The 13,055-nt window shown below is 42.6% G+C and overlaps 1 protein-coding gene across 1 annotated transcript in view; it reads left to right on the forward strand.

Annotated features, from left to right (window-relative positions):
- Nucleotides 1-13,055, forward strand: part of NEK11 (NIMA related kinase 11) — a 132,059-nt gene that overhangs the window by 52,621 nt on the left and 66,383 nt on the right. The window contains exons 7-11 of the mRNA XM_087824618.1: nt 4,245-4,394; nt 4,487-4,565; nt 6,522-6,607; nt 8,450-8,569; nt 10,736-10,829. Coding sequence (XP_087680744.1) covers nt 4,245-4,394; nt 4,487-4,565; nt 6,522-6,607; nt 8,450-8,569; nt 10,736-10,829 — 529 coding nt within the window. The remainder of the gene's footprint in view (nt 1-4,244; nt 4,395-4,486; nt 4,566-6,521; nt 6,608-8,449; nt 8,570-10,735; nt 10,830-13,055) is intronic.

Consider the following 13,055-nt stretch of genomic DNA (forward strand, 5'->3'; position numbering starts at 1 on the left):
GACTGTGACCTGGGTTGATGCTCAACCACTGAGCAACACTGGCTGGGCTTGGTTTTTCTTTTAAATATTCAGTTAAAAATTTGGTTTCTCAGATACACTAGCCACATTTCAAGTGCTCATTAGCCATATGTAGCTACTAATAATTGTATATAGAAATATAGAACACTTCTGTTGTTGCAGAAAATTCTATTGGCCAGTCCTGAGCTATTCTGGCCCAGCCCCTTCAGGCCTTACCCTGGGGTTTTCTTGCATTCACCCAGCTTTTGGATTGGGCAGGTCCCATACCAGTTTCAGCTGCTGTTCTTAGATTCACCCACAGTGGTTTTCAGTGAGTACTTTTGGGCTGTGTTGAAGTTCTTCTATTCTTGGGTCCTTCAGTCAGTTCATTGATCCCTTCTGCTTCTCACACAGATGCTAATACTGTTCAGGTTGCATGATGACTGTTTGTCTTCATTTGCTTATATTTTGAGGTCTGAGGAGACACATTGTCACCTAAATTTATTGAAAATGTTGGCTATGGTTTTTGGTTTTGCTATCTAGCTATTCTGTCTTACATAGGAATTCAAGAAAGATCCAAAACTATATTTCCAATGTAACCACTATTTTTCCCAAAATACTCAGAGTCAGTATTTTAACAAAATCCTTGCATGATTTGTATGCATATTAAAGCTTGGGGAAAACTGTTAAAGGCTCTGGGACATTTAACGGCTCATAGGCCCTTAATAAACAGTTGCTATTGCTTCTTAAGTACTAGTTCAAGCAGCCCAATGTCTTTCATTACATTTAGATGAGTTTATGTTGATATTCAATTTTACCTAAGTAAAAACTTAGGGCAGCATATACTAAAGCACTACTCTTATATTATCTATTACTCTCTACTCCTTCTACTGCTTAAATTCTGGGTACTCTTTTCTAGGTGGATGACAAGAGGATCCTCGATTGCATCAAATAAAAAGATGTATTATTTAAAAGATCAGTATAGTTTTCCCAACCAATGAGAGCCATGCATTGCTCTGGGGTAGGCTTCTCTTTGCAGAGTCTGAGCAGATTTCAAAGGTAAATTTAGTTACCTGGAGACAAGACAAAGTTGGAGCTGTGTTTGCAATTCATCATCAGCCTGTGCTTCAGAAATCCTCTGGGCAGTTCGGGCCGACTGGAACAGATGGCGAGTTTATGAAGTTCAAGTGTAAGGTGCCTCACGTGCGCCTGATCCCACCTTCCCTGTCACAGCTACATTCACTCCCTCGGGGTTTACTTGCTTACTGCACAGTTGGCTGTATTTTGGAAAAAGAAAAGAGTGCAAATCATAGACTTCTAAGTAAAACGCGCCTCTCGCTTATTTTCTTCGCTTCACCCCCCAGCCCCTTTCCTGGCTCTCACATCCCAGATTTAAGGCCCAATGACAGAAAGCGCTTCAGAAAGGATGGAGGTGATGAGTTTGAGATGATATAACTGTTCCCATATAGAAATACCTGGGGGAAGCTGGAGAAGATCGAAACCATAGGTACAGGGATGTATAGTTAGTAGCATAGAAAATATATAGTAGGTAGATTTTAAAACTTATAATAGGGCAATAAGAAGTATTTCACCCCGAGTGTCGTGGTAGTTTCAGTCATCAGGTGGTCTCATATTTCAGTTACCTGTATCCATTTTAGGCAGGTGCCCTGGGACCATAGCCAAGCTCTTTCCATAAGTTACCGGCTGATCAGTGAAGTCCTCTAACACGTGCTCAAGTGCAAGTAAATGTCCCTAATGAAAGTGAGGCGGGTGAATGGAAAGCCGCATAGCATGGCCTCGTGGAGCTGGGAGGGTTTCTAAAGGAGAGAAAGGTCTTGGATCAAACTTAACTGATTAATGAGTTAGCCCCTGATTAATGAGTTAGACTGTTCCATAGTCTGTTTAGCCAGATAATTTCACATCTTTTTTAAAACCTTAATACAGTTGACCCTTGAACAACACGAGTTTGAACTGCCCAGGTCCTCTTATGCGTGGTTTTCTTTCCCAATCGATAAATATTTTTCTTCCTTATGATTTTATTAATAACACTTTCTTTTCTCTAGCTTACTTTATTGTAAGACTACAGTACTGTATATAATACATATAACACACAAAATGTATCAATCAACTGTTTGTATTATCAGTAAGCCTTCCAATCAACAGGAGGCTGTTAGTAGTAGTTAACTTTTGGGGAGTCAAAGTTATACAGCGATTTTTGACTACTCTCATCCCCGAGTTGTTCCAGGGTCAACTGTATGTTCCTCAAGTATGGCTCAGGTAGAGTTATGTCTCCATAAAGGCAGGGTTTGACTTTGTGATCAACACACTGTGCTCAATGGACCATTAACCAACCCTTTTCCCTGCCAAGCAATGGAAAAACAAAGGCCAAATTTGCCTGCCTGCCTTTGCCTTTGCCCCCGAGGGTCCCACTGCCTGTGTGCCCTATCGCTGCCATGGCCTGATGCCCTGCACGGCTTGTCGCAGGCCCCGGTGTCCTTGAAGGTGGGTTATGGCTCCAGATAGGACCTGACGTAAGCTTGGGAAGCCAGCCCCCGCCTGAAAGGCTTCATCAGGGTTCGTCATGATTTCCAACTCAAGACAGCCCTTCCTGATGAGAAAGGCTGTGATTGGCCCAGGGTGGAGGGTGGGGCAGTGTAGGGTTTATGTCTCTAGAGCCGAGAGAGCCTGTGCTGCAATTCTAGCTCCACCACCAACTTAATATGGAACCTTGACCAGCTTACCTAATCTATGGTTTCCTCATCTGAAAAACAGAATGATATTAATAGTTCCTGCTTCGTTAGGTTTGGCATGAGGGTGCTTAATTTTTTGGTATAAGAATCTAAATATGTGCTACTATACTAGATACCACTTGCCAGCCTTATAGATAGATGCAAAATTTATTAAGCTTCAAATAATGTTCATATTTTATAATGTTTACATTGAGCTTGGTGTTCTAGTCAAAAGCATGTGATTTCTGCTAACATTCCCCTTTATTCTAGCATTCTGTAATGGAAATAGTCCAGAATTTGGAAAGAAAAATGCCTAATGAAATTGACCAAGTGATTTAACTTTCCTGAGCCACTTTGCTCATGTATAAAATGGGAAATTATTGAAATTATGAGGCTCTGTTGAGGTATATGTGAAAGTGCTTTGAAATATGTAAAGTACTAATCAGATGGAAATTTTTAGTTTCCAAATAATAGTAAATAAAATGTATTATTATCTGCTGGAATAGAAGCATTCTCAGTGTATATTTTCTTACAAATACACATTTTCACGCTCACAATGGTTAAAATGATGGTAGTCTTGTATGTATTTATTTATATGTACCCTGCCTTTTATGAGAAAATAGGACAATGTTAAAAGTTACATAAACACAACTTACATAAGGTCGATTATAAATTTATTTCTCATCTTTCAAGCAAGTAACATGAAAAGGAAGACCTGGCCAGTTACATAATTCAAAATACCCCTAAGATTTAGAGTAATCCATTATTCAGGAGAAGTACAGTTCTTCCTAATACCGAGTTTAGGCAGGAATTTCCGCCTTACTTTCCTTAATGATGTAGTTATTTGAAAGATTATTCTGCTGGTTTAGAAGTTCCTGATTTGCATGGTTAATACAAAGCAGCGTTAGACTGATCTAGAATTTTAATATTCTGTTCCATACCCTGAAGCAGGAATGATACATTTTCCTGTGAGCTGCAAAGTAGCTGCTCTTCCACCCTACTTGCAAATGGATTCTATTAAAAAAACTAATAAAGGATGCATTTCCTTTTCAAAGTGCTTGGATACAAATTAGAGGGAAGATTAGGCTGATAAATTAAAATTTTATTTTGCATATGTAACATTAACAAAACTGCCCTGGGAAGATGATATTTAGCTGCATTTTATTTTCCCTTCATAGAGGTTAATTCGGAAATTCCTTACTACACTAATCAAATATTTATTGGGTCCCTACTATGTGCAGGCATATTGCTGTTGGTTTCTTTGCGTTCCTTTGACTAAAGTGGCCATTCAGACTTAGATTTTGCACTCTCTCACTTTTTCCTTGTTTGTTGGTGGTTGTTTTTTAGTAAGTATATATTTAAATGGAACAGAACATTACGGAACCAAGGCTTTTGAACAAACAACTGAAGCGTATGTTATTGCTCACAACCAGAGCCCTAACACATCCGAGGTTTTGTGTGATGATCACATTTAAGAGGACGTTCACTGCTTATTTAAATTCTCCGACTCTTCTTCAGGTCTCTGGCGTGCATTTTATATGAGATGTGCTGCATGAACCATGCATTCACGGGCTCCAATTTCTTGTCCATTGTTTTAAACATTGTTGAAGGCGACACTCCTTCCCTCCCTAAGAGCCATCCAAGAGAGCTGAATGCCATCATGGAACGGTATGGAAAGAACGTCCTGCCACCGAAACAGTTTTAAATTGTACTTCTGAAAAAGTTCATCTGAAAAGAAATTTTCTTTTTAAACATTGCAGCATGTTGAACAAGAATCCTTCACTGAGACCATCTGCTATAGAGATTTTAAAAATCCCTTACATTGATGAGCAACTACAGGTATTTAAAATGAAAGGGATCCTGGGAAGCATAGATTAGTCGGCCTTTATGTGCGTTCTAGGACTTGAAGACATGCCGTGGGAGTAAGATGCCTTAAGAATCAGAAAGGTGGCACAAGATTCTCTTTAAAGCTGAGGGCAATTATTAGTCTGGACAACCTCTTTGCATAAGAAAGTATGTGAACTCCAGTTCCCTGGTGCCCCGGATACTAAGATTGTGATTTTCTGCCCAAACTCAACAGCCATCCTTCGGGCCCTTGGGTTTCAAGTCTTATTGCCTCAACACTTTGTAACAATATCCCCGCTAGGCCAGAATGTGATGCTACTAATAATAAAATCTGGGATTTTCACCAAGCCTTCATTATTCTACTTATTCTATGTGTCAATAACACTTTTTATGGATTAGGTGAGTTTATTCTGTTTTCCTGTAAATTAGAAAATTTGATGTAGAGAATTTGTCCCCCATGATAAGAAAACAGCAAATGGTACCCTCTCAGGGTTTTGTTTTAACTTCTTAGGCTTTTATAATATAAACTCCTCAGGCAATTTTTTTTAAATTTCGTGAATATCTTTAATAAGACTCCAAAGCATTCATTCACCTTTAAAAACGTGCACAGCTCTTCATCAGCGTCCAGCTCTAGCCCCACAGGAAGCGGGATGCTGACGGGTGTGCACTCATCAGTTGAGTGTGGGACGCGGGGCTCACCCTGGGGGTGCAGAAAGAAGGACCAGACGTGGCTCCTGTCCTTTGGAAGCTTGACTGCTAGTAAGAAACCCAATAACCAAGGAAAAGTAAGCAAATAAATAAAATAATTATAAGTTCTCACTAGCACTAGGAAGAAATAAATAGGATGATGGAATATAAGAGAGCAGGAGGGGTTTGATGGTCAAGGAAGGTGACATTTTGACTCCAGTGACATGGTGAGAAGCAGCCAGCCCTATAAAGAGCTTGTTGGAATCACAAGGAATAGCCTGCGTGCAGCCCTGAATTAGGCCATGTTCCTGGAGGGAGACATAGAGGAGAGGGTTCTTATGCAAGAATGTGCTGCCAGGGAAGCCCCCAGAGCTGGGGTGAGTGGGCCAGGGGAGCCTCCAGCTCTCCCTCTGTGTAGGCACAGTCGGCCCCTCCAGCCTGGGGCAGGCAGCTTCAAAAGAGGCGGGTGCTGGCTGTTGGATCAAAACCACACTTAGAGCCTGTGAGCTTACAAAAAATAGTCACAAGGGACCCAAGGGGACCTTCTGGGACTAAGGTGAGGCAAACTAGGCATTTGTCCAGGGGCAAGATTAAAGAGGACACCAAAAACCCAGTCATCAAGATAAATAATATTTTATTGCAATCTTTTACAAATCCAAATTAATGCTGTATATCCACGGTAACTAAATATCCAAAGTTCAAAGATAATATCCAGCCAGGCTAGGATTAGGGTAAGGCAGGTGAGGTGGGATGATGCAAATTCAGGTTGCCTTCTGTCTTTATTTAAACTTTTGATATTGTGTTCTCCACGGCTTTGGGGCATTAATTTTGATTTTTCAAATAGTCTTGCATTAAAATGTTCTTTATCTTGGTTACTGAGTTTTTTGGTGCCCCTTAAATTTTGCTTCTGAGGTGAGTGCCTTACTCATCTCACCCCAGTCCTGGCCCTGGGAGTGTGGACTTTGTCCACTACAGAACCAGAAGTGGAGAGAGCTTTGCGTGTGCTTAGAGGGGAAGGAAGGCCTGGCCTCGGCTGGGCAGCAGGGAGAGAGAGCAGGCGGTGCAAGGTGAGCTCGGAGAGCTGGCCCAGGGCTGACCGCTCCGGTTCTAGCTGCATAAGCTACCACGTAATGTTTCGTAACCAAAGAAGGAAAAATAGCCACCAATGGGTTTTGTTTTCAAGTTCCCAGACATGGTCAGTCATAGTGCAAATTAGAAAAGGCACCTAGTAGTTTTATGCCCTTCTTGTGTGTTTTTCCCCAGCACCTGATTTGTAGATATTCGGAAATGAGTCCAGAAGACAAGAATTTGAGTTGTCAGAAGGAAGCTGCTCATATAATTAATGCTGTGTAAGTAATTACTTTGTTTTTAAAAAGCCCATTGAGCATAAATATTAAATGCATTTGTCTTTAAAAATCTATTAGTGCTAAGCTGACTGCATGGAGTATCCTCAAATTCACTTAAGTTGTGCCAGGAAATTCAGAAGCTTCAATAACTTGGTGTGCCAAAGCCCTTTGCCTCAGGTGGAAGCAAATTGAAATCATAAAAGTTTAAACCACTGCGCAGCTTACACATCTGCAGGGTAGCTCTGCAGTGCCTTGTAAGTATAGAGAGAAATTAGTATCTCAGACATTTAGGGATATATATACTAATGCATCTTCCATATCAAACAACTGGGTTTCACATGTTTTTTATCCATTGAAAAGACAACATAGTGGAGTCCTGGGACAATTGAAAATAAGCCAAAATTCACTTTCTTGAGATATATCTAAGAGCTAGAGAATGTGTGCTTCAAAAGAACCATAATTATTTCCTGGCATGTCTTCTGTCTCCTGCCTCATCAAAATTTCTGTGCAGGAGCCCAGATTACTAGGTTACTTCAGAACAGCCATGCGGAGCTGTGCAGGTTGCGTGCTGCACAGCTCGGGGCACCGATGATAAAGACCAAATTTAGTTTTTCTGGAGGAACTCTCTATTCAATTTTCTAAGGACCCAGGGAGAATGGCGGCCCCTGCCCAGAGCTGTGCAAGGCAGTCGGGGAGAGCAGCAGCCCTCCCTAGCCTGACCTTCAAGGCCAAATAGCGCAAACATGCTTCTCTAATGCCCAGTCCAGTGGTTTGTCAGCTGCACCATTTGTTTTCTGTCTTCACATCCAAGCAGAGGACACTGCTCTATCAAAGGTATTCAGTCCTGTTTAATGCATGATCTCCAATTAAAAGAGACTGCACCTCAAGGGGATACTTTTTTAGGCACGCTCCTGTCACATCGTTTTCATGGATTACTACCTACCTATTCTTTCAAGAAAGCCTGGATATTCTAATTTCATGTTGTTTTATTAATTGGAGATGTGAGAGTAGTAGGTAACTTATTTTTAAAATACTGGACTAGCCCTGGCCAGTGTTCAGTTGGTTGGAGTGTCATCCCTTACACCGAAAGGTGGCGGGTTTGATTCCCAATCAGGGCACATACCCAGGTTGTCGGTTTGATCTCCGGTTGGGGCAGGTACAAGAGGTAACTGAGGATATTTTTTCCATTGCTTTTCAGAGAGAGTGGCGGGGGGGGAGAGAGAGAGAGGAACATCAATGTGAGAGAGACACATTGATTGATTGCCCCCTGCGCGTGCCCTAACCAGGGCCAGAGATCGAGCCTGAGGTACATGTCCTTGACTGGAATTGAACCCGAGACCCTTCAGTCCGCAGGCCAACACTCTAACCACTGAGCCAAACCGGCCAGGGCTAACCCATTCTTTACGGGTGAGAAAACTGAGGTTTAGGGAAGTTCAGTAACTTACCCAAGGCTACAAATCTAATGAATGAGGGTGCACATGGGATTCAAACCCTGCCTATTTCCAAAGACTGTGTTCTATCCACATGGTCGAATTAGTCTGCCTATCTATTTAATTCTTAATGGCCAAGATCCTAATTTGAAAAAGAGTCATAGGCAATGAAATGAGCAGAAATTTGGAAAGTACATAATTTGCTTTTAAACAAAAATCTAATTTGAAAAATATTGCCAATTAACCACAGTCCTGGTTGGCTCATTACCTACCCAGGCTTTATTAGTTTTGCCTGGCCTGTCTCGAGATGCTTTTCCCTTCTCAGTAGTGTAATGATCCTTCTGTAAAATATTTGTTTAATTTTTCTGAGCATGTTTGGGATGTGCTGTGTGCGGGGAATCTGTATTTTCTCCAGGCAAAAGCAGATCCACCTGCAGACCCTGTGGGCGCTCTCGGAAGTGCAGAAAATGACACCAAGAGAGAGGATGCGGCTGAGAAAGCTCCAGGCAGCTGATGAGAAAGCCAGCAAGCTGAAGTAAGTGGCCTTTCCGTAGGGTACCCCAGCCCTTTGGCCACTTCCCAGGGCCCTCAAGGAATCTACTGAAGGAATTTCCTGAAGAGAAGCAAAACCAAAGAAGAAAACAAAATGCTCCCACTCACTATCCATATAATGTTTATTTATTCATTCATTCCCTCCAGAGATGGTTATTGAGCCATAGACGGTGATTGGATGTCAGGCACTGTTAATATTAGGCTTTCTTCTGATTAATTTTAATTAATCTTTTCATAAAGATTGGATATCAGGGAGGTTACTAAGTGATAAAAATATTGCCAGGCTCCAGATGAAGCCTCATTGTTGCTGACCCCTCTGTTCATAGCCAGTGAGAGGGTGAAAAAGGCGACTTCAGGATCTGGACCTCAGTCCCCCTCATTCCCCGGGTGCTCGCTGTACCCCCCTGCCTGCCGGGTCCTGGCTGATCCGCAGGGAGGAGCAGGCACCGGCAGGAAATCGTTGGCCTTGGGAAGCAGTCGGGAGACGGAGCTCTGTTCTGCCAAGTGCAGCCCTTTGAAACGTCTGCGCTCAGGGCAGTGCTGCTGGTGGGACTGTCACTGGTAATTAGAGTATTTCCATGGAAAGGGGAAATTCCCAAACTCTCGACTCCAATTTCTCACAGACTGATTTTTCAGTTGGGGGGTTATTCCGTTTCCTAATTTTTCTCCTTCTTTCTTCTTCTGCCAACTTTTTGGTAGCTTAGAAGCCCCAACCAAGACCTAGGGAGACAGAAAAGACCTGAAACTCAAATCTGTTTATTTTGTCACCTTGTCGCTGTATCTAAAAAATGATTTAGATGTATTCTTGTGCTTTCAAAGAATATCATGATGCACCAAGTAAGAACCTGTGAGATTATTTTCCCCTTAAGACATGCTTTCTTTAATAAATGTGGAAAAAGACTTCCTTCAACGTGATCATGGGTGGTAGGGTGCTGGGAGATGTTTAACAACCACCTCTGTGGTTGTGAGGTGAATGGGGCTGCGGGGAGTGACTGCTAATTTGTTTGCTGATTTCTGTGGTGTAAAGACTCCCATTATGGCCAATTTCAAGCTACCAATGTGATTATCAACTATTCAGTTGGAAAGATATGTATGCAGTCTGCTCTTGGGAGCCAGTACAAGTTGGTTTCTGCAAACCACTATACCACTGAATGTGGGTTTTACTAGGAAAATATAGTCACATAAATTGTTTGAGTCCTTACATCAACTCACCATCCCAAATCTGTTCTAACACCTCAGAAATGGCAATATATCCAGGTTATCATGACTTATGTCATTGGTTGAGGGTAAAAGGAAAATTTAATAGGAACAGATTAAAGACTATTTAATTACTTACCACCATATTACAAATTATTTTTTCAGATTAAAACTTTTTTATACACAAAAGAAAAGTCATATCTTCTACATGACATATAATATTTTCCTTATTTAAAGGCAATGGCTTTTTAGTGAAGTTTGGTCTTGAATTTATGAATGACTTGCATTGGAACTGTTTTTGACTATTTCTAGAATTTGAGAGAGGTCATGTGTTTTAGCTAGAAAATGGCTCTGTTGTCAGAAGGGTTATAATGAATTCATTTTATAGACAAGAAAATTTGATCACATGGATGTTCAGTGACATTTCCAAAAAAAAAAATCTAAGTATAAAGTAATTACAAGAACTCAAATCAGTCTTCCAGTTTAGTAACAGATCTATTAAATTCAACTCTCCTGTAGCAGAGAAAATGTGTCTGAGACAAATTCCCCTCCACAGTGAGACTCATAGTCTTTTCCATAAATTCTTTGAAATGTTGCTCTATTTCCTTGTGTAGTGTGTTGTTTTCTTCCTGAAAGCAGTTATTGGGTTATCAGTATGTGCTAGGCACTGTGCTGGGCATCAGGGACAGACCCTGTCATTACAGTCACAAAACACAGGGATCAGTACCGTCTCCTTCTGTGTTTTAGGGGTTGTAGAGCATCCTCGTGTGTGCTTTAAGGGAGCATCGAGCGGGTGCTGCGCTGCACACACATCTTCAGGAGAGGGAGGCCCGTTGGCCTGCCTTTCTATCATCCCAGTTTGCTTGTTGAAACAGGGATCACACTCACCTATAATATAGATGTGGTTTTAGCAAATTGAGGCTATTTTTCTACATTTGCTTGAAATTTGCAGAAAGCTTGTGGAAGAAAAATATGAAGAAAATAAGAAGCGAATGCAAGAATGGAGATCTCGGAACTTTCAGCAGCTAACTGTCGATGTGCTCCACGTAAGCACTCTTGTTTTACATTTTACAGAAAACCTTTCCCTCAGACTTTTCAGATTCATGCGGCCAGTTGGGTAGGAAGAGGGATAGGTAGAAAAAAAGCATCCAGACCCGCCTGGGGTTTGGACCCACCAGGGAGGATGCCCTGGGGTTTCTTTAGAATATAAGCAACAGTTAATGACTGCACTAATTCAAAGCAGCTCTACTCAGAGGTGGGCAACTGGCTCATCCAACAAGTACCGAGCACCTACTGTGGACAAGCTGATCGGTGCTGAATGAACAACTGACGTTAAAATTATGACCTTTCAGAACAAATACGTGTATACCTGACTTGGGATTTCAGTCCCGCTCTTGTTACTTTATCTCTTTAGTCCATGGTCCTCTTTTTGACTTAGATTTTATTTTTTCCCCTTTTATTTTGCCTTCCATCTATATCATGCCTTGCATTGATAATCCCATTCAAACTTTGAAGAATTGCCATAGATATCCAATAATAAACAATGTTGCAGATTCACATGAAATGAACCCTAAATTCACGTCCTCTGCATCTCAAGACCCTGGATATCAAATCCTGTTTTCTTTGTGTCGGCTCTGGTACGTAAGGCAGTCTTTCTTCAGGGTCATATTTGCACAGTAGACATCAGCACCAACCCCTAGCTCTTCCGGTAAAAGCATCTTGGGAAGGAGTCATTTTTATCGTCTCAAATCCTGTTTGTTCATTCACTGGAGGTTGCTGCATCTGAGGGAGATTCCTTCCTCCAGCAGGAAGAACCAAGCCCCCTGAGGCTGTGGGGATGAGCCCTGAAGTCCGAGGGTGCTCTTTCTGCTATCACTCAGTAATCCCAGGGCTCCAAATCCTGGGTATGCGGGAGCTCCAGCAGAGCTCACTCAGCCAGGCACAGCCTAGGAACACTTATTTTTTTGCCTCCCTCTGAGAGGTGATTCACCTTTCTCAATTATTTAGTGGTTGCAAGTGTTTCAAAGTTCTGAAAACTAGAGTCATTGGGGGATCCTCAAGTAACTTAAGATAAGATTGAGGCCATAATGTAGGCAGAATGTCAGGAGATTTTGTTAGGGACATATTATCCCATAGAGCAGGGGAGCCAGACAGAGTCCAGATCTTGGCCCAACTTAGACAAAGAGGGTTTCACACAGATGTTATGAAATCCCAACTCCACATTGTCTACCTGCTTCTTCCCATTGCCACCCCTTTCCATCAGCAAAGGGTAAGGGAGCGGGGGTGGGGGTGGGGGAGTGCCTGATGCTGTCTCGGTCAGAGATGTTGGTTCATTCTCTGTTCTTCTAAGATTTAGTATCACCAACGTCTTTGGCCCTGAACTTTCCAGAAGCCCGTTTCCTAAATTTGCAGACGATGGGGGCAGGAAATGCTCCAGGCAGATACGTGGCTCTTGAAAATAGTACCCTCTTCCAACTGTTTCAGCTCTGCAGGCGGGGTGGCTTAGCCCCACGTCCAGGTCTCCCGTCTTCCTTTTGTGCAATTGCATCAGTCATTTCCCTCTGGCCCACTGATAGCACCCCACCTCCTCCCTTTCAAATGGCACTTCCTCTTCAGGAAAACCTTTGACCTCTCAGGCCCACAATCAACTGGCCTTCCTCCAAATTCTTCTGGCCTACAGCAATGTGCCTCAGACTTCAGCATCACCCGCTGGTCTTGTTGAAACACAGACCCTGTCTGGGTGGGGCCTGGGATGCTGCATTCCTAACAAGCTGCCTGGTGATTCCGATGCTGCTGGTCCAGGACCGCAGCGGACAGAGCTGGGGCCCTTGGAAACAGCAGTTCACCTTCAGATGAAGGAAGGCCTGGAAGAGCCACCTGTGAATAGACCTCCTCACAACCCCTTTGGAAAAAAAGCATTTAATGGGAAGGAAAGAAAAGCAGGAGTGACCTGAGGGAAGGCTTTCTACTCCTCCCGGAGGAGGTGCAGGTGCAGGGAGGGGGCCCGGTGAAGGGGCAGCTTTAATCACATTCACAGCACCCCACTAGTGTGAGGTGAGTGAGGAGGGTTTAATGACATCCAGAGAACAAAGGAGGGGAAACGGGCAGCCGAACACTTTGCCTAGGGGCTGAAGGGTTTTAAACACTCAAGGAAAGGCCTTGAGGAGCTGAAAAAGATAAAATAAAGTATAAGAAAGGAATCGAATTAATCAGATGCAAGTCGCTAAAGAGAACATGATAAAGGAGGAAAGGAAGGAAGAGGGGCCTGTTCC

Source organism: Miniopterus natalensis, chromosome 15, assembly GCF_054644295.1.
Source record: "Miniopterus natalensis isolate mMinNat1 chromosome 15, mMinNat1.hap1, whole genome shotgun sequence".
Taxonomy (NCBI): domain Eukaryota; kingdom Metazoa; phylum Chordata; class Mammalia; order Chiroptera; family Miniopteridae; genus Miniopterus; species Miniopterus natalensis.